We start from the raw sequence: 22,609 nt of genomic DNA, 5'->3' as shown, positions 1-22,609 counted from the left end.
TCTTATGGAAGGCAGAACCCCAGTAGGCATGGAGAAACTGGGAGAATGTATAGACTAGGAAGAATCTTGTAGTGGAAAAAATAGGGCTAGGATTGCCTCACCACCAAGATCAACATCTTCTACGCAGTTTAATATACTTTGCATTTTCTAGGTATGCAGCTACTGTATAGATTGAAGAAGGTAATCCTGTGGGGAAACTATACCAAGATTCTTCACTGATCTGGAAAACTGACCTCACTAAACCAAGCTGTTCCGGTTGTCTGATTCTATTTCAATGCAGTTTGTCAGTCTGCACTGGGCACTGCATGGCCAGCATGATGGTCACAGCCTCCTGCATCACCCAGCTTCACGTGACTCCTACCCAGCGTGTTTACATATTGTGGTGCTGATCACCATCCTATAAATTAATTCCTTCCACTCGCCCCCCATCCCTGCAGATTGTGTCAGGGCATTTAGAATTACATGTGAAGATAAGTTTTACTACATTTGCATTTTGGTTCAGAGCATACACAGCACTTACTATAAAGAGGAGCTGCCAGGCTGAAGTTTGCGGACCTCTTGTCCTAGAAGCCTGAACCTGAGCCACTTTCTTGGTTCCCAGACCTCCTATGCCATGTGAATAAAAATGAGAGGTTTGGACTGACTCCAAAATCTGTCACATGATGGAGTAGTTGAGGGGAGGGGGCTGTTTGGGGCAGAGGATTTGGACGAATCACAGTTCAAGTGGGAAAGGGCAAAGGGTAGCTGGGGGTCGGTCACCAGCCAGCCTCTGTTCCCTGGCTGCACAGCCCATACCCCTCTTCACAAGCATCTGAAGTCCCAAGAACAGTTCCAGGGCTCACATCTGTCTTCACGAAGCATCATGAGCCCGGAGGTGCACCTGGAATTTTGGTGATCAAAGGTTATCAACACCCTGAGTCATAAGCTAAGCTCTAAGTTTCTTGAAGGAGTGGCCCATGAAGCACCAACCACCCCTCCCTCCAGCTGGACACACAGGTAGCCTCCTTGTGCCACCAAAACAAAGACCAAGATGCATGGGAGAAGAGACGGGCACTCTGCCTTATTAATGCTGCTGGGGATCTGTTGAACCTCCCCAGTTGTTACTTTCTCTCCTGTGTTTCCTTTCTTTTTTTTCCCCCTCAAAAAAGATGGGGTTTATTCCCTGAAACAAAAGACTATGGGAAAAGAAGGTGGGAAAGGAAAGACACGAAGAGGATCTGTAGCAGGGACATGTGACATGCTTGTTCACGAGCCTAAACAGCAAACCATGGGGCAGCTTACTGGTTTTATCTGTTGAGTCTAAATTTTAGGGTCACAAAAAAGGCTGTGAAATTAAAATGTGCATACATTTAGGGCAGCAACAAGTATCTGGGGCAGAGTGACTCTGACCCCATGGGCTCCTCCAGAGATGAGCAGTGATACACACAAAGACCCCCCAAAGCTTCCTAGGGCCCAGAGTCTAGGGACGTGGACACACAGAGCTGGCCTGGTTCCAGATCTCCATCCGGCCTCTGCTCCTTCTCCAGCCCCGCCCACAGCTGCCAGCTCAGAGCCCTGTCTCAGGCCTGAGTGCTCTGAGCTCACAGTGTGTCCTTTCCAAGTGAGTCATGGATTTTTCTCACCACAAAGACCTCCCAGCACAGAAATGGTTTCAGTGAACCACACCTTGACTGACGCCACCAAACTGCAGGTGACACAAAGGTGGTTTCCAAGCAATGTCAGGCCACTGCCCAGAACAGTCTCACACTCACATCCAAAGAGCCCTGCCCTGCTCAGGCCACCCCCTCATGAGGATCGGTGGGGCTCAACAAATGTCAAAGGGTCATGCTGCTGCTGCTGCTGCCAAGTTGCTTTAGTTGTGTCCGACTCTGTGCGACCCCATAGACGGCAGCCCACCAGGCTCCACCGTCCCTGGGATTCTCCAGGCAAGAATATTGGAGTGGGTTGCCATTTCCTTCTCCAGTGCATGAAAGTGAAAAGTGAAAGTGAAGTCGCTCAGTCGTGTCTGACTCTTCGCGACCCCATGGGCTGTAGCCTACCAGGCTCCTCCGTCCATGGGGTTTCCCAGGCAAGAGTACTGGAGTGGGGTGCCATTGCCTTCTCCGCAAAGGGTCATGAGCTGCCTGCAATTCAGGTCTGACCACAAAACATTCAAGTTTGACTTGAATGTCTATAAAGCAGAGCTCAAGAGAACACACCAAGGCTGTTAGGAGAATCCCGCTGTGGATTCATTTGAAGTGGATGTACACATATATACATGCATGTACACACACCACACATGCACACCACACACAAATGTAAACACCACAGTGTGCATGCACACAGATGCCCACACTTACACAGATATTTACCTGTATACACAAATATACACACCACAGTGTGCATGTACACACAGATGCCCACACTTACACAGATATATACACAAATATACACACCATCATGTGCACGTACACACAGATACTTACACATACACAAACATACATATATTCATAAATATACACACCACTAAGTGCATCATGATGGTGTGGCCAGACATCCTGGAATGTGAAGTCAAGTGGGCCTTAGGAAGCATTACTATGAAAAAAGCTAGTGGAGGTGATGGAATTCCAGTTGAACTGTTTCAAATCCTAAAAGACGCTGCTGCTAAAGTGCTGCATTCAATATGCCAACAAATTTGGAAAACTCAGCAGTGCCCACAGTACTGGAAAAGTCCATTTTCATTCCAATCCGAAAGAAAAAGAATGCCAAAGAATGTTCAAACTGCTGTACAATTGTGCTTATTTCAAATTCTAACAAGGTTATGTTCAAAATCCTTCAAGCTAGACTTCAGCAGCACATAAACCAAGAACGTCCAGATGTACAAGCAGGGTTTTGAAGAGGCAGGGGAACCAGAGATCAAATTGTCAACATTCACTGGCTCATGGAGAAAGCAACAGAGTTCCAGGAAAACATCTACTTCTGCTTCACTGACTATGCGGATGCCTTTGACTGTGTGGATCACAACAAACTGTGAAAAATTGTTTAAGAGATGGAAGTAGCAGATCACCTTACCTGTCTCCTGAGAAACCTGCATGCAGGTCAAGAAGCAACAGTTAGAACCGAACATGGAAAAACTGACTGGTTCAAAATTGGGAAAGGAGTATGACAAGGTTGTATATTGTCACTCTGCTTATTTAGGTTACATGTAAAGTATGGGAATACCAGACCACCTGACCTGCCTCCTGAGAAACCGGTTATGCAGGTCAAGAAGCAACAGTTAGAACTGGACATGGAACAACAGACTGGTTCCAAATTGGGAAAGGAGTCCGTCAAAGCTGTATATTGTCACCTTGCTTATTTAACTTCTATGCAGAGTACATCATGTGAAATGCTGGGCTGGATGAAGCATAAGCTGGAATCAAGATTGCCGGGAGAAATATCAATTACTTCAGATATGCAGATGACACCACCCTTATGGTAGAAAGCGAAGAAGAACTAAAGAGCCTCTTGATGAAAGTGAAAGACGAAAGTTAAAAAGCTGGCTTAAAACTCAACATTCAGAAAACTAAGATCATGGCATCCGGTCCCATCACTTCATGGCAAATAGATGGGGAAACAATGGAAACAGTGAAAGACTATTTTTCTGGGCTCCAAAATCACTGCAAATGGTGACTGAAGGCATGAAATTAAAAGACACTTGCTCCTTGGATGAAAAGGTATGACCAACCTAGACAGCATATTAAAAAGCAGAGATATTACTTTGCCTACAAAGGTCCGTCTAGTCAAAGCTATAGTTTTTCATATATGGATGTGAGAGTTGGACTATAAAGAAAGCTGAGTGCCAAAGTATTGATGCTTTTGAACTGTGGTGTTGGAGAAGACTCTTGAGCATCTCTTGGATAGCAAGGAGATCCAACCAGTCCATCGTAGAGGAGATCAGTCCTGAATATTCATTGGAAGGACTGATGCTGAAGCTGAAACTCCAATACTTTGGCCACCTGATGTGAAGAACTGACTCATTGGAAAAGATTCTGATGCTGGGAAAGATTGAAGGCAGGAGGAGAAGTGGGCAACAGAGGATGAGATGGTTGCATGGCATCACCGACTCAATGGACATGAGTTTGAGAAAGCTCTGGGAGTTGGTGCTGTGCAGGGAAGCCTGGCGTGCTGCAGTCCATGGGGTCACAAAGAGTCGGGCACGACTGAGCAACTGAACTGAATTGAAAGCACACTATGAGAAATACTGGGCTGGATGAAGCACAAGCTGGAATCAAGATTACTGGGAGAAATACCAACAACCTCAGATATGCAGATGATACCACTCTAATAGCAGAAAGTGAAAAGGAATTGAAGAGCCTCTTGATGAGTGTGAAAGAGGATAGGGAAAAAGCTTACTTGAAACTCCACATTCAAAAAACTAAGATCATGGCATCTGGTCCCATTGCTTCATGGCAAATAGGAGAGGAAAAAGTGGAAATAGTGACAGATTTTATTTTCTTGGGCTCCAAAGTCACTGTGGATGATGACTGCAGCCATGAAATTAAAAGATGCTTGCTCTGTGGAAGAAAAGCTATGACAACCCAGACAGCATATTAAAAAGCAGAGACATCCCTTTGCTGACAAAGGTCCATATAGTCAAAGCTACAGTTTTTCCAGTAGTGGTGTTTGGATGTGAGAGTTGGATCATAAAGAAGTCTGAGTGCTAAAGAACAGATGCTTTCAAATTGTGGTGCTGGAGAAGACTCTTGAGAGTCCACTGGACTGCAAGAAGATCAAACCAGTCAATCCTAAAGGATATCAACCCTGGGTATTCACTGAAGGACTGTTGCTGAAGTTCCAATACTTTGGCTACCTGATGCCAAGAGCCAACTCACTGGAAAAGACCCTGATGCTGGGAAAGATTGAAAGCAATAGAAGAAGAGGGTGGCAGAGGATGGGATAGTTAAATAGCATCAGTGACCCAGTAGACATGAATTTGAGCAAAATCTGGGAAATAGTGAAGGACAGAGGAAACTGGTGGTGTGGTCTGTACATGAGGTCACAAAGAGTTGGACATGGCAACAACTGAACAACAACAAATGTGCATGTTCTCACGATATCTACATAGACACAAATACACACACATATATATACACAAATATACATACCACCATATGCATGTACACACAATTATTTACACATACACAAATCTATGCATATATCCATAATATATATACCACCATGTGTACAGATACACAGATAGTATACATACATAGATGTACAGATATATCCACAAATATGCACACCACCATATGCATGTACACATGGATACCTACACATACACTTATGCATACATATATACACAAATATACACACCACTATATGCACATACACACAGACACTTGTACATACACATACGTACACAGATATACATGTGAACATGTCCTCCTTAAAATGAAACAGCCTTTCGGCTGCATCTCCCAGTGTATTTTGAAGCATCCATCTGGTGCCCCCAAGCCCAGCCACCCCAAGGCACAGACCCATTACTCACCTCTCCGCGTCAAAGTAAGAGTCGATATAGGGATGTGGGGCCCCAGCCACGGCAAAGTTGCTGCTTCCGGTGTCAACGAGTATCTGCAGCTTTTATTTTTAAGGGAAAAACAGAGAAACCATCAGGTTACTTGCTTAGGGCAACACTCTTGAATACTTCCCTTAAAAATTAAGTGCTGAGAACAATTTATTACTTGGAGAAATCGTATTGATTAGAAATATTTTTAAAAAGCTGCTAGAAAATTGAATTCCGAACACAGTCCATTGTAAAGCTTGCAAGGGCAGAGATCAGTTTAGCTTCAGATACACACCAAACCTTTAAAGAAGATAAATTCAGTGGAATAAGTGGGATTTTGTTTTCCAGCCATCAGTACTTGGTAACCAGGCAGAGCCCTTTCTCACCCTGGACTTTTGGCTGGGTTTGTCACTTGGCTGGGTAGCCCTCCTCCTGCCTTTCCAATCCCACTTGAAAATCCTCATTTACCTCTTACCTCGACCCCACGCACCCAGCACCCCTCCCCAGATACCGTCTGGCAGTGGGTATTCCCTCATCTCTGCTGCAGAGGACCTGGAAACAACTGTCAGAGGTATCACTTTTTTTTTTAAGTTAATGAACTATCATTTACATACAATAAAAATGAAAGATATCGGATTTTCCACTGGTGAGTTCTGACATGGTGTTCTCCCAAACCAAAATACAGAAATTCCTGTTATTCCCCAAAGGCCCCTCTATGCCCCTTTCTAGTCAATCCCATTGTTTCTCAGAAGCAACCACTCTCTGACTCCTATTACCATGGATGGGTTTCACCGGTTCCTGGACATTATATAAATGGTATCATGTGGGATTTTTGGCAGGAGGTTCTGGCTTCTTCTCCTCAACATGTTTTTGGGCTTCTCATACTGAGTAGAGAGATGATAAACACCCCTTTATGCACTGTGATTTTAGGAAGTGAATTCTCTTAATTCCATTTATGAACACATAGTCACTATAAAAGTTGAAGGGTCTCACTACATAGGTGTTTGCGTTGATTTCAGACAGAACACAATTAAAAGTATACATATATATATTGGAAAAGGAAATGGCAACCCCCTCCAACATTCTTGCCTGGGAAATCCCATGGACAGATAAGCCTGGTGGGCTATAGTCCCTGAGGTCGCAAAGAGTTGGACGCAACTGAGCTGAACTTGAAGTAACTGAACATGCGTCTGATTAAATCATGAGCCATTGATGACTGATTCAACCTTCAACTCCTCTCCCTTCCCCGGAAATGAGGCTGAAAGTTCCAGCTCTCTACTCTCAGGGTTGGTTCCCCATCCTTTGGGACTTTCCGAAAGCCATTTCATTGACACATATCAGGTATGGTTGAAAGGGACTTGTTATGGAAAACAAAGGCACCTTTATCACCCTTATTATTGAGGAAGTTCCAAGGGTTTCAGGAACCCTGTGCCAGGAACCGAGACAAAGACCAAATATATATTTCTCTGTAATAAATATGTATTTCTTCACATAAACCATAATATCACATATGGGCAGTCAGCAAGGTCCAGAATCTCACCTGTCATTGGAATGAAGTCCATTGTACTGACAGCAGACAGTCCAAGCTGACCTAATAATACATGTAACTCACATGGCCTATGATTTTAGCTCTGATTTCACATCCTGGATTTAAATGGTTCCTGAAAGCAGGATGAATTTTTAATTTGCTTAGGTGAAACTAGTAGAGAGATGAACAAGAAAGAAAAAAACAAAAACAAACCCAGAATTCCAGGCTCATGACATTCATGCTGCTGCTACTGCTGCTAAGTCGCTTCAGTCGTGTCTGACTCTGTGTGACCCCATAGACGGCAGCCCACCAGGCTCCACCGTCCCCGGGATTCTCCAGGCAAGAACACTGGAGTGGGTTGCCATTTTCTTCTTCAATGCATGAAAGTGAAAAGTGAAAGTGAAGTCGCTCAGTCATGTCCGACTCTTCGTGACCCCATGGACTGCTGCCTACCAGGCTCCTCCGTCCATGGGATTTTCCAGGCAAGAGTACTAGAGTGGGCTGCCACTGCGTTCTCCCACGACACTCATGAAAGCATACCAATTTTACAAATCTTTCCTGGGTCTCTCTGGCAAACATACACCCAACAGCCCAGCAGGATGTGTGTGGAAAGACCAGCTGCCTGGAAGCCCAGGTTCCCAGGCTGGCATCCCACATCCACACCCAATGCTCCTGCATAACCAGCCACAGGCAGAGTAGACCCAGGACTACTCTCCAGGGCATAATGGCCCCAATGACCAGGGACATGCTCTACAGACATTTCACTCTGCTTTCCCGGGTATGGAATTCCACCCGCCGCCTCTGCATCACATTAGAAGCACGTCCTTTCCACACACCCCCATCCTTATTCCTGCCACGCAGCACATGGTCTCCCCTTGCAGAGGCAGGCGACACAAAACAGAGAAAGTCACAGCAAAACACAGACAGCGTTATCTTACACAGATGACTTCTAACTGCCCAGGCGTCGGGCACAGTCATATTCCCCAGCTGCTTCAGCAGAAGCCAGATTTCAAGAAAATTCAGTTTGGAGTCACGGCTCGGCCAAGTTGGTCATCACCTCGGCTGCTGTTAGAGGACAGGATTTGAGGAGAGTGAATGAGGCAGCCACAGAGTCAGGCAAGGAATGGATTTCTAGGGAGCAGTAAACACTTTGAGTGGGGCTTCAAGTAATGTTTCTGAGCCGCCAACACCTTTTTCTGTGTGATGACCTGGAAATAGACATTTTTCACGTTGAGTTCTCACCAGGGCTATGACTTTCCCTTTGTAAGTCCTAGTCTTAATCACAAAGGAAAAAAAAATACAGTCACTTGTTCTCTAAATTTTATAGGATCCACCCTGAAAGCACGGACAGGCAAAGGCTCAGTGCACCATTTCCCTGGACGCCTTGCACCACTTCACACACACAACATTCCCTGCTGTGTCCTTATCTGTGTAATTTCCAGCATCACCTCTGGCCTCCTTGGGTTCAACTCAAACTGCAAATACAGTCTTACCCCAGAGGATATTATTCAACCCCATAAAGGGACACAGAAAACACACACAAATATTGGAAGTGCACTGTACTTTCAAAGCACAACTGAAAATGAATCAGAAGCGTGTACGAACCATCATCCCTGCTTTACAAGAAATGCTGCTGAGAGCTGGAAGTCCCCACCTCCTTCCCTATACCAAGTGGCCTCCTACAGAACCCACACTTCACTTCTTCCAGAATATAGCAACGAGGACAAACATCTGCCTTCACAAAGAGCAAGGGTCCAGCATTCTGACAGTCGCCGGCTTTTCACTGCTTCAATCTCTTTGCCAACATTGGGGTTCCAGGGGCTCTTTCATGGAAGAAGCGGGTCCCCACTGTGCATCTTTTTCACAATCCAGTATATCTTCTCCAGACAGCGTCCAAGCATTGGGCACCCCCATGAGAGTGAGCCAACCACAGGAGCCCACCTGTGGTTCATCATCCTTCATCCATCCAGCACCTTGGACAGTGCCCAGCACTTCCTAGGTGCTCAACGAACAGCTGTTGAACAAATGAAAAGTCGGGGACTAAGAGATTTTCACGAGCAGATGTGTGTGTGTGTGTGTGTGTGTGTGTGCGCTCAGTTATGTCTGACTCTTTTGTGATTCCATGGACTGTAGTCCACCAGGCTCCTCTGTCCATGGAATTTTCCAGGCAAGAATTGGAGTAGGTTGCTATTTCCTCCTCCAGGGGATCTTCCTGACCCAGGGATCAAACTCAGGTCTCCTGCATTGCAGGTAGATTCTTTTTAGTTTGAGCCATACCTTTGACTAATAGCCCCCATATTGCCTCCTTCCACCCTTCTGGAAACTACCATTCTACTCTAAAATAGAAGGAAATCCTACCATTTGTACCAAAATAGATGAACCTAGAGAACATTATGCAGAGTAAAATAAGCCAGATGCAGAAGGACAAATCCTATACGATCTCATATGAAGACTCTAAAATAGTCAAACTACCTGTTTTTAGGCTTCCCTGGTGGCTCAGATGGTAAAGAATCTGCCTACAGTATAGGAGATGAGGGTTCAATCACTGGGTCAGGAAGATTCACCAGAGAAGAGAATGGCAACCCCATATTCTTGCCTGGAAAATCCCATGGACAGAGGAGGCTGGTGGGCCACAGCCATGGGGTCACAGAGAGATGGACATGACTGAGCACACATGGTAATTATACACACAACTTTCAAAAGGAGGTGGGGAGACAGGTCAGTGCTTGGTGGCCACCGACACAAACTCTGTGACATCCCAAGGAACCGCTGGCCAAGGGCTGGTCCTGGAGCAATTTGAAGCCAACAGACTCTCCAGGAAGATTCCTTTAGGGATGTTCTTGGGGACAATCAGGACTTTATCTCCATGCCTTGTTATACCTAGACAACGCTTTCTTGTTTTTAAAATGGCATATCTTGGGGGATTTTACTTTCCTTCTTTTGTTCTGACACAATAATAAGCTACCTCTCACACTCTCTGCCAGCTGGCAGAGTTTAACTACAAACCACACACAGTGCTGTCTTTGAGACTCAAGCAGTCCTGCATCCTCCAAAATGCCTTTCAGTGGCAGCTCTGATCCATCCCTCTGCCTCTGACCACTGGGCCCTGAGTTTTGGCCCCTCACTTGTCTGATGCCTTTTACGGGCCTCTCATTTCTCCCAGGCCCACATCTTTTCTCTCAGGGAGCTTCTAAGTAGCTTGAGGGCAGAGCCCTTTTTCTTAGTCTCTGGAGCCATCTCCCTAATGGGAATTTGCTAACCACATGTTCCCTAGGATGGGGAGGGGACACACATGAGCTCCACCTAGGAGTGGAAAGCTGATGAAGATGGGGAAACTGCCAAGGAGCTGGAGAGAGTTTGCCAGGCCAAACTCCTGACATGTTTGTGCACAGACTTCACTGAGCTTTTTGTAGAAATGGCAAAGGTGGCTAACCTGACTTCCCAGTTGATATATGATAAATCACAAGCTGAAATCAAGATCACTGAAAGAAATATCAATAACCTCAGATATGCAGATGACACCACCCTTATGGCAGAAAGTGAAGAGGAACTAAAGAACCTCTTGATAAAGGTGAAAGAGAAGAGCAAAAAAGATGGCTTAAAACTCAACATTCAAGAAACTAAGATCATGACATCCAGTCCCTTCACTTCACGGACAATAGATGGGGAAAAAATGGAAACAGTTACAAACTTTTATTTTCTTGGGCTCCAAAATCACTGGGGATGGAGACTGCATCCATGAACTTAAAAGACGCTTGCTCTTTGGTAGGAAAGCTGTGACAAACCTCCACAGCATATTAAAAAGCAGAGATATTACTTTGCCAACAAAGGTCCATCTAGTCAAAGCTATGGTTTTTCCAGTAGTCATGTATGGATGTGAGAGTTGGACCATAAAGAAGGCTGAGCACCAAAGAATTGATGCTTTTGAACTTTGGAGCTGGAGAAGACTTTTGAGAGTTTCTTGGACTGCAAGGAGATCAAACCAGTCAATCTGAAGGGAAATCAGTCCTGAATATTCACTGGAAGGACTGATGCTGAAGCTGAAGCTCCAACACTTTGGCCACCTGATGTGAAGAACTGACTCATTGAAAAAGACCCTGATGTTGGGAAAGACTGAGGGCAGGAGGAGATGGGGAAGACAGAGGATGAGATGGTTGGATGGCATCATCGACTCAATGGACGTGAGTTTGATTAAACTGCAGGAGATAGTGAAGGACAGGGAAGCCTGGTATGCTGCAGTCCATGGGGTCACAAAGAGTCAGACATGACTGAGCGACTGATCAACCACAATATAAAATAATCACATGTTTCCTCTTAAATACCCAAGGCTAACCAGAGTTAGGAATGAGATGATGGCCAAGGGCAGGGGGTGGTGGTTGTGGTGGTGGTGTTGGCACTCTCTGTGTGCCCCAACACTCACTCCAGCCGCTGGGGCTCTTCCAATATCCAGGGTACAGTGTGGGTCCTTCTCTTTTACTGGGAAGGACCCAGGAAAGCCTTAATTATACCCACCCTCCCCCACAAAAGCTCTCCAGCTTCCAGGGGAGATCTGCAATACAAGAATGAGTGCTCACTCCTGGAAGCAGCCCTGAACCCAAACACACAACAGCTGATGAAGCTTCCACTTCCTTGATCCCCAGGTGGACGGCTCTGAGTGCGCCTGTGCCTCGGGGAGTCCCTGCGGGTCTGCTCTGTATTACTAGCCTTCTCCTCCTTCCTGCCTCACTGCTCGGCCCCCACCAATGTCTGGGGTAGAGACACAGGGAAGGCTGGCTCACACAAACCTTGCCTCACATGCCCCAGAGACCAAATCCCCACCCGTGGAAACCTATAGACTGTGTGTGTCTTCTGAACATCCCTTCTCTATCTTCGGCTGATGCACTGGGCAATAACCCCACAGAAAGCCATCTGCTAATTGCTGTAATAAGGTGAAAGGTTGCATTAAAGGGAAGAATGGGCTCTTCATCTAGTTAGTGATTAGCAGCCTGAGATTCCTCAGATACCACTGCCTCTTTTTCAGCAGGTTAATAGATAGGAAAATTAGCAGATAATTTAAATAATGGCTCATTTCACACAACGATTCCTAATTACATTAGCAGCCCATCTGCTGAAGTCTGCCGGCAAGCAGAACCCACAGCAGCGGGGTCCTCCCGGCCCAGCTCCGCAGGGCTGTTTGCCCACAGTTATTACAAGTGATTGTAGGCGCCGATCTTGCTAATCAGGTTCTTTCAGGGCTTCAATTCTGGAAATGAAGCTCATTTACTGAAACACGTCTTGTTGAAGGAAGCAAAAAATAATTGCCATGCACCATTTCTCCACGTTCTAAAATTAAGGTTGCTTTTATAGAGAAGGGGAAAAAAATCAGTTTCAAAGGGCTCCACTTAACACAAACAGATGTTACAGAAGTTAGCTACGAGGGACTTGATTATCAATCTATTCGGGCTCTGTGTATGAGTGCACACGCATGCATGTGTATTTGTGTTTGCTTCCTTCCTGCAAACGGGGCTCTTACTAGAAAAACACAGTCCGGAGTCTTGTGGATGGATTCCCTGGCTCCTTTTGGGAAAATCTTAACATCCAAGGGAATGCTGGGAGAGGGAGAGGGCATCAACTACGCTGATTTGAATATAGTAGCAGTTTTTCACTGAATGCTTCAGGCTTGGCAGGTTGAGACTGGCAGCGGAAGTGGTAGGATGAAGGAAGCTTGGTGTGAGGGTCCCTGTTTTAGGAAACTAAAAGTCACTCCCTAATCAGAATCCTCCTGGATGCGGGAGCTGCCACTACCTCTGCAGCTGAAATCTGTTGCTGCGGCAGTGTGACAGTTCCTAGAGGGAGGGGCTGCTCTGTGACTGAATTTTTTAATTTTTCGAACAACCCATCCCTGTTAGGATGAGCAGAAAGGCTGGATTTCTAAGGTTGGGGGAGACTTCATCACACACCCATAGCAGATGCCCTTAAATACACTGCAACTCTGCCCACTCATGGGATGAGGGCTTCCAGTTCACTTCTGACCTGTGGTCCCAGGATACACCCTGCAAGTTCTCTAAAGGAGAAAAGCATGAAAAATATCAGCTTTAGCTTCTGGTAGACCTGGATCTGAACCCTAGATTAGCCTCCTATGAATGAAAACTATTGCCTATCACATCAGGAGGGCTTTCCACGTGGCGCTAGTGGTAAAGACCCCCCCCTGCCAGTGCAGGAGACATAAGAGACGTGAGTTCCATCCCTGGGTCAGGAAGATCCCCTGGAGAAGGAAATGGAAACTCACTCCAGTTTTCTTGCCCGAGAAATCCCATGGGCAGAAGAGCCTAGTGGGCTACAGTCCATGGGGTCACAAACAGTAGGACACAATTGAAATGACTTATCACGCATGCATAACATATCAGTAAACAAATGATACTGTGGCATCAGATCATCACGTTACAGCCACCCCACCGGTGAGCCCTGAGGGAACTCATGATGGAAGATGGTGCCCATGATCAAGCCAACAACTGCTGCTCAATTCTTTAACTCGAGATCCCTGGTTTAATTAACAATAATCTTTTGATGTCCTGACCATCTGGTCTTTATTGTAAAAGCTCCCATTTATCCTGACTCCCCCACACCCTTGCCTCTTCAGAGCAGTCCCTCAGGGTGACATCAGACGCTCTGTCCCAGGCTTTGTTGTTGTTCAGTCACTAAGTCATGTCTGACTCTTTGTGACCTCATGGACTGAAGCATGCCAGGCTTCCCTGTCCTTCACCGTCTCACAGAGCTTGCTCAAATTCATGTCCATTGAGTCGGTGATGCCATCTAACCACCTCATCCTCTGTTGCCCCCTTCTCTTCCTGCCCTCAGTCTTTCCCAACATCAGGGTCTTTACCAATGAGTCAGCTCTTTGCAACAGGTGTCCAAAGTATTGGAGCTTCAGCTTCAACATCAGTCCTTCCAATGAATATTCAGGGTTGATTTCCTTTAGGATGGACTGGTTTGATCTTCTTGCAGTCCAAGGGACTCTCAAGAGTCTTCTCCAGCACTTAAGCCCTCAGTTTTGTCTGCTGAATAAAACATAACTCTCAACGTATACATTGTACCTTTTTTCAGCTCACACACCTGTTGGCTGCAGAACCTTAAGTAAACCACCTAACCTCTGACCCTTGGTGTCCTCATCCAAGGACAGATGATGTGCAAGGTAAGGTGATAAGGTGTTGCTATGAGGAGCACATGAGATGCCCCTCATACATATGTGATGCACCCAAAATAGTGCCTGGCACATAGGGGTGTTTCAGTTTCTCAAAGAGGGGTGGCCTGACTTTGTTTTTCTCTTGCTACAGGGCTGAATTCTCAAATACACCACTGTGCCAAACATGACAGGCATCCAGTTCCCCACCAGGCTTTCTTTCCAAGTCTCCGCACTGCAGCTAGTCTGGGCATGGCCCAGAAGTGATCAGCACAAGCTGCAGAACTGGCACCGTGTGTTTAGCAGACCTCCACGCACAGCGCTGGTCCCGCAGCGGGTGATGCTGACATGGACATGACCCAGAACATCTGGGGGTGCTTGGTGCGTGCAGCACTTGCCCTCCGCTGGAACAAGGTAGAGGATACATCCAGGAATGCTCTAATCGCAGGGCCAGGAGTGTGGTTTTTCTCTCACCCTGCCTTTTCTTCCCCACCCTGGTGAATGGCCACTCCATCACCCGACTGCACAGTCTCCACCTTTCCCTCCTGCCTCCACTTCCAGGAGCTTGTGTGTCCTCTCTATTCTACTTCCAGAATGTTCCTAAAACTGTTCATGTTCCTCTCTCCCCTTCCTCCTGCCTGGCTCACTCCTAGCTTTGTGTCCCTAGTTCTGAGACCCGGCACACAGTAAGTGCTCAATAGAGGGTGCTGAAGGCATGAATGATGCCCACGCATTACTGAGGCCATCCTGTCCCAAAAGACTTAAGTGAAGTTAGCTTCTGCTTTCTGACCTGGGTGTCTCGAGGTCCAAGCACCACCCCCCACCCCACAAGGGGTTTTAGTGAGTTCTGGGTCTCCCAGTCACACCATCTCCCAGGCTCTGAGGACAAATTTTAACAGTGGTGTAACGGCAGCACTAAGGTACACTTGAAAAAGGAGAGAAGACCATCTTTTAAGCCCGCTTCCCTAACAAAGCTGCATCTGGGGATCTCCCTTTCTGGGTTCCATCCTGAGAAACAGAGTACTTATTGCCATATCAGCAAACAAGGATGTCACAGTCATTGCAGCCCTCCAATGTGAGCTGGTGAGCCCAGAGGGCACTCAGGAAGGAGAAGAGTAACTGAATCAGCAGCCAGCAGACTGCAGCCACTCCCTATGGGGAGCCCCCAGGGAGCAGGATGTGAAAAATACAGGATTCTGGCCTGGGATAGCTGAGATGCAGAAGAAAGGAAAGATTTTCTCTTGTATCTTGTCATACAGAGGTGTGTGCATGAATGCTCAGTCCTGTCTGACTCTTTGCGACCCCATGGACTGTAGTCCACCAGGCTCCTCTGTCCATGAGATTTTTCAGGCAAGAATACTGGAGTCGGTAGCCATTTCCTCCTCTAGGGGATCTTCCCAACATAGAAAAGCACTAAACTCCTTAACTTGGGATATCTGATCTTCTTTAATTAACAATAGTCTTTTGATGTTCAGAATACTTGCCCTTTGATGCAAAACTTCTATATAACCTGGCTCTTCCCCTCACCTCCACAGAACAGTTATATTAGGGCTACTTGAGATGCTGTCTCCTGGGCTTGAAGTTCTAAGAATTCCCACTGAATAAAACATAATTCTTGACTTTTAGGTTGTGAATATTTTTTAATCTTTACACATGAGTGTTAACCCTGGGTTTGTTTTGTTAGGGGAAGCACACTGACTAAAACCACCCTCCCAGGAACCATTGCAACCATCTGTGTGAGTTATTTTACAACAGGAGGTCCTGGAAAAGAACTTGGAACTAACAAGCCACCACCAACCTGAAGAATTTGGGAAAGGTCAAAAGGAGACACCACATGACCGACCACCTCTCAGAATCCTTCTCGCTGGCATCCACCTTGGCTGAGCAATGTGGGTGCTACCAGAAAGAGCTCTGAATCATGACCGGCCAAAGACAGCCTGGAAACTAATCCCATCACCATGAAACCCAAGACTGTGAGCCTTGTGGCAGAGCCGTCCTCCTGGGCTCCCTGACCCTCCTGCTTTCCACCCGGGCGCCCCTTCCCAATAAAGCCTCTTGCTTTGTCAGGTCGTGTGTCTCCTTGGACAATTCATTTCTGAGTGTTAGATAAGAGCCCACTCTTGGGCCCTGGAAGGGGTTCCCCCTCCTTAAACCATTTCACTTAATATCCCAAGGCTCCAGCCTCCATTTAGGCTGCTGAGAATCGAGACAACATATGCACAAGAGTCGAGGAGTGATCACACACCCAGGGCTGCCCCTGGTCCACAAAGTCAGGGCCAGAACCCAGAGACCAGAACCCAGTCAGGGCCAGAACTCCCCGGGCTCAGTTATTGGAGTAGCTGGCGTCACACCTGAAGAAGGCACTTGATTGTCGGCCGAGAGGCTACACATGGTCAAAATAGCCAGCTCCTGGTTCTCTGCCTCCTGGACATAGAAATCAATCCTGGACCACAAGGGGAGGGGCGGCAAGCAGCCTCATGTCCACTAAGCTTCCGGAAGTAAGAGCCAGAAGCCAGAAGGTGCTTGTATGTTTGCAAGAGGATATTCAGATATGGGTGCTTCCCAGGTGGCTCAGCGGTAAAGAATCCGCCTGTCATGCAAGAGACACAAGTTTGATCCCTGGGTCAGGAAGATCCCCTGGAATAGGAAATGGTAACCCACTCCAGTATTCTTGCCTGGAGAATCCCAAGGACAAAGGAGCCTGGCAGGCCACAGTCCACAGGGACTGAGAATGCATTTAGGACTGAAAATGCATTCTCACTCAAGAGACAGGTAGGCTGGATACTTCAGCTGCTTGGCCAGCCCCTCCCTCTTTTCAGGCAAACCCAGGAGGGGGCTAGGAAGGCAGAGAAAGAACAGAGGGAGCCCCTTTTCTATGGAGATGTTGTGGCCCCAGGGAACTCCCTGGGCTGTGGAGTTTCCCTCAGCCTCTGAGGTCACACAAGGATGCAATCCCAGTGATTGAAGACTGAAGGAGGATGTTTAAACAGACATAGATGAGAGTCACAAGCCTGGATGGACTTCATTCACTGACGCCAATAAACATAATTATCCTTTTTACCACAGAAAGGAAAATTCATGCAGAACGGTTTCTCAGGAAGCACTATTAAAAAGGACAAAAGCAGGTCTGTCTCCATACTTTGGTGATTGTGGGGGGAGGGGCCAAGAAGGGAAGCTGCTAATAATGAGTGAGTTAACCCTTTCTCCTCAAGTTCAACTCAGTTCAGTCTCTCAGTCGTGTCTGACTCTGAGACCCCATGGACTGTGTCCATCACCAACTCCCGGAGCTCGCTCAAGCTCCTGTCCATCGAGTTGGTGATGCCATCCAACCATCTCAGCCTCTATCGTCCCCTTCTCCTCCTGCCTTCAATAACTAAAGCCATCCCCTCAACCCACTACACATTCCTAAGGATTTTAGGAGACATCATTTTAGCTAAGAGTTGGTTCTTTCTGCACATTTTCCAAAGCAGTTTAAACAGATTCTCATCAAAGGTGTAAAGTCTTAAGATACTTTTGGAGTTTCACTAAATTTTCACTTTTGCTCAAGAGTTGATAACTGCAAATAGAAAGACATTTCAGATCTGAACTTTCAGGAAAAAAGACAAAGGATTAACTTCCTCCTGATTCCCAACATTCAAATATTGTTAAAATTTTCAGTAAATGTGAAAAAATAAAGCATGTATACTCGCTGCAGCAACAGGCAAGATTTTCAAGTTACTATTATTGTAAAGTGGTTAGCACTCACTTATTCTAGGCATTTAGATTTATTTTTTAAATTGCAAAGTACATATAATATGAAGTTTACCATTTTAACCACTTTTAAATGTACGGTTCAGCAGAGTGGACAGTCACATCACTGTGCAGCCATTACTACCATCCATCTCAAGAACTATTCCTCATATCAAACAGAAACTCTGTTCCCACTAGGGACTTCCCTGGTGGTCCCGAGGTTAAGACTGTGCTTCCACTGTAGGGGCCACTAGTTCAGTCCCTGGTTGGGGAACTGAAATCCTGTATGCTAAGTGGTGTGGTCAAAAATAAATAAGTAAAAAATTTTAAAAAAAAGAAACTCTGCACCCACTAAACAACTAGCTCTCCAGTCCCCATTCTCCAGTCCCTGGCAACCACCACTCAATGTTCTGTGTCTATAGATTGGACTACTCTAGGGACCTCATGTAAATAGAATTCAGTATTTATTCTGTTGCTACTGCCTTACTTCACTCAGCATAATGTCCTCAAGGTTCAGTCAGATTGTAGCAAGTGTCAGAATTTCCTTCTCCTTTAAGGTTGAATAACATTCCCATGCATGTGTAGTCCACATTTATTTTTGTCCATTTATCCATCGGCAAGCACTTGGGTTGCTTCTACCTTATGGCTATTGTGAATAATGCTGCTATCAACATACATGTACAAATATCTCCTCGAAATCCTGTTTCAATTCTCTTGGGAAGATTCTTTTTTTTTTCCCCCAATGAATATTTAATGAGTGGTGACCATATGCCTGGGCCATGAAGACAGAAGATATGGGGTTCCTTATGGAATTCATCACCTAACATTCAGACCAAAGACCAGCCTTCAATTTTATAATGATTTTCAGTGTCTGTTGAATTGACTATAGGACTGGTGAGGAATAAAGCACAAGGAACTATAGATGACTTATTTGAGGTTTTTCCCCTGAATTAAAAGTTTAATGTCTAAGTCGTTTCTCATGCCAATCAACACTCTTAAAGAAAAAAAAAATCCCTCTGTTTATGATGATATTTATCAAGATACTATAATCAATTTTAATAGTGTGTAAAACACAAAAAAATTAGGAAAGCAAATTTCCTAGTAGGGAAATGGACTGCCAATCTTATTAGTTTTCATTACACATACAGATGATTATATCATAAATGTACTGGATCTAAAACAGACCTGCCACATGGTCCTGTGAGGTTAGCCTCTCCGGGTTTACTTGAAATAAATTCTGTGAACATGGGCTTCCCTGATAGCTCAGTTGGTAAAGAATTTGCCTGCAATGCAGGAGACCCCGGTTCAATTCCTGGTTTGGGAAGATCCCCTGGAGAAGGGAAAGGCTACCCACTCTAGTATTCTGGCCTGGAGAATTCCATGGACTGTATAGTCCATGGGGTCACAAAGTACATGTATTAAACAATGCTATCATTAAGTGCTTTGAAAGCAGAAAATGTGATTTGCTTCCTAAGTATCACAAGGGTACAGCGCCTTCTAGCAGCAGTGATGACTGTATGTGGGTATGTTAACAGTAATGATTGATAATCTAAGGTTCTTCATATTCATTGCCATGTGGAATGCTGTGACCTAGCCTTTACAATGTCTTCTTAAAATCTAAAATAATATCTCCACTTTGCAGAACATCTTTGCATGCTGATCTGATTGGCCCAAACTTGGAATGTATAACACACAAAAAAGCCATTGTTTTCAGATTCGCTACCCTTTGTTAATTTCAGTCCAGCCAGTAAGAAACAGTCTATTTCTACGTGGTTCATCAAAAGCTTTGATTTTTTTTCCCCTTATTAAACCTATGAGAAAAATGTATTTTAATAGGCATATGGTGATCAAAGATATCATTCTCTGCTAAAAAGATTTTTTAAAGCCTTTCCAAGTAAATTCCTTTCAGGAAAGTCATTAAATCTCCACATTTTTTGTGGTGTCCAGATACTTTGAAAGAATGCTAGCCCAGAAGAGAAATGACGGATGCACTCCTCTTTTGCAATCTGTGCCAGCGAAATACAGATGTTTTCCTAATTAGGGTATAGAACAGACACACGAAAACATTCCAGAACATTTTAGAGATGACAAAGAAACAAAGACTTGGCAAGAAATTGCAACATATTAACCTTGGCAAAATCTCCAACACACAGGTGAGCGCTCTTGCCTATCATCATTTACTATGACAGATGTTGAAAAAGTAGAGACAGATCCATGTCTTCCTAATTCCAGCCTCTTCCATGGACATTGGATCCACCCCATCGCCCACTCAGGACAGCACACTCCCAAATTCCCCAACTCTGTCTGCATCCTCAGGCTTTTCCTCCTCTACCTGGACCACTCCCACCCACTTCCAAGCAGGTTGTGGTCATTTCCCATTTTAATAAAGATGACACACAACTTTTTTCACCCCACATCTTCCTCCCACCTCGGCCCCATTTCTCTGCACTTCTTTTACAATAAAGCTGAAAGAGTTGACAGCAAATCCTCTCCTCCTGTTCTCACTGGACCCACCACCCATGGAAACAGATCCTCTCTCCATTAACCATGACCCTCACGTGCCTAAGTCAACCATCAGACCCCCTCCCTGTTCCAGGCTCTGCTTCCTTTGGCTTCTGGACAGACCATCTTCTAATCTCCTTCCACCTCCGTGGCTGCTCCTTCTCAGGGCTCTGGTTGATTACTCCTAACCTGCCCAGCCTCTAAAGTCTAGGGTGTCTCAGCACCAGTCACTGGAGCCCACAGTGATTGCGTCCAGCCTCAAGACTACACATCTTCTCTGGCCAAGTGACTCCTGAATTTAGGTCTCTATCTGGAACCTCTAGCTTAAACTCCAGACACAGATTCAGCTGCTACTGGACACTGGCCTTGGATGTTGCAAAAGGCATCTCAGTTTGACTTTTCCAAAATGAACTCCTAATTCACCTAGTAATCTATGTAACATTCATCCACTGCCATGCAGCCCCCCTTTCTCTCACCTCCTCTCCCACAACCCACTGTGCTCCTGACTGGAGACTCTTTGGTGTTCCTCCCAGTGCTCGTATATACTCAAGAAGGGCCTTTGCACTGGCCGCTCCACCTGCCCAGAACATGATTTCCCAGAACCTCACTCCCTCTTTCTTTAGGTCTCACCTCCTAGTCAGAGGTGCCTTCCCTGACTCTCCTATACAAATTAGCAACACTTCCCCACCCACTGTGTGCCTTTGCCCGTATTTTAATATTTTTCATAGCAATTGATCCCTGGGTCAGGGAGATCCCCTGGAGGAGGAAATGGCAACCCACTTCAATATTCTTGTCTGGAAAATCCCATGGACAGAGGAGCTTGGCAGGCTACAGTCCATGGGTCACAAGAGTTGGACATGACTTAGTGACTAAACCTCCACCACCACACCATCCAAATACAGTACATTTACTTGATTTGTCTGCCTTTCTGCACTAAAATGTGAGATTTAAGGAGGCAGGTTCCTTGTTACCATGGCTCACTACTGTATCCTCCATGTCCAGAACAGGGACAGGTGAGTACTCAGTGCACGTCATACATTTCTTGAATGTGTTTAGTCACTTGTGAATTATAGTAAAGGCCTTAACAGAACAATGACCAAACTTAGTTACTAGCTTTTATTATGAAATACAAAATTGAAGAATTGAAATGAACGTCAGGGGTCATTGCTTTGTCCACTGGAATCACTCCAGCAATCAAATATATGGAATCTCCAATTCAGAGAATGAAGCCTGGAGTTCAATACTCTTAACAAGGACCCAGATGAGTAACGATCAGCCAGGTATGGGGACCGCCAATGCATTACAGCCTCTCTGTAACGTAGCACCGCTGTCTAGAACCACGCTGACAGGTAGTCACGTGTCTGCCAGGTACTTCAGTGACGCGAAGCTCGTTACCTTAGGCTCTGAATTGTCCCAGGTTCAGGGCATTCATTTTGGAATGCTCTTTCTTTCTCAGTTTAACTTGGAATACTTTCTGAGGACCTACCCTGTGCCAGGTACGATGTGCCATCCTAGGATGAAGGAGTAGCAAGAAAAACTCAGTGCCTGTCCTCAGGGAGATTCCAGTCAACTAAATAGTGCACAGTCCTCACTGCTGCCCAGGAGACCTCGCCAGATCTCAGCAGGAAGGCTCGCTCCCATGAACCAGCTTGTTAAATATGTGAAGTATGGTAGAGTGTGCTCTACGTGGAGCCCATGGCATACTTCCTCTGGGATGGTGGGCAGGCAGGAGGTATATCCCCCTGGAATCCTCTAAGCCTTGGTCATATGACATGACTTCCCCACCATGGGAGCGTCTCAGGGTCCCACTGAAAGTTAATATCCAGCCTCCATACCATCTTCCAACAATCCACTAATCAACCATCAAATTATCAGTTTCCATACGTATCAGCATTACCCATGTCTTAATACACACAGCAAACACTGAACTGCAGTCACACCTGCCTATGTAGCCCAAAGAGTTAGTCCTCAGTCATGTTCGACTGTCTGTGACCCCATGGACTGTAGCCTGCCAGGCTCCTCTGTCCATAGAATTCTCCAGGTAAGAATACTGGAGTGGGTTACCATTCCCTTCTCCAGGGGCTCTTCCCAGCCCAGGGATTGAACTTGGGTCTCCTGCATTGTAGGCAGATTCTTTACCATCTGAGCCATCAGAGAAGCCCAAAGA

General features: G+C 45.8%; 1 protein-coding gene across 2 annotated transcripts in view; it reads right to left on the bottom strand.

Annotated features, from left to right (window-relative positions):
- Positions 1-22,609, bottom strand: part of BACE2 (beta-secretase 2) — a 100,715-nt gene that overhangs the window by 53,285 nt on the left and 24,821 nt on the right. For both annotated transcript variants that reach the window (XM_081574160.1, XM_081574161.1), the window contains exon 2: positions 5,510-5,598. In XM_081574160.1, coding sequence (XP_081430286.1) covers positions 5,510-5,598 — 89 coding nt within the window. The remainder of the gene's footprint in view (positions 1-5,509; positions 5,599-22,609) is intronic.

This window comes from Giraffa tippelskirchi, chromosome 2 (assembly GCF_054371585.1).
Source record: "Giraffa tippelskirchi isolate mGirTip1 chromosome 2, T2T-mGirTip1v1.2.pri, whole genome shotgun sequence".
Taxonomy (NCBI): domain Eukaryota; kingdom Metazoa; phylum Chordata; class Mammalia; order Artiodactyla; family Giraffidae; genus Giraffa; species Giraffa tippelskirchi.
This window is presented reverse-complemented; position numbering and strand designations above follow the sequence as displayed.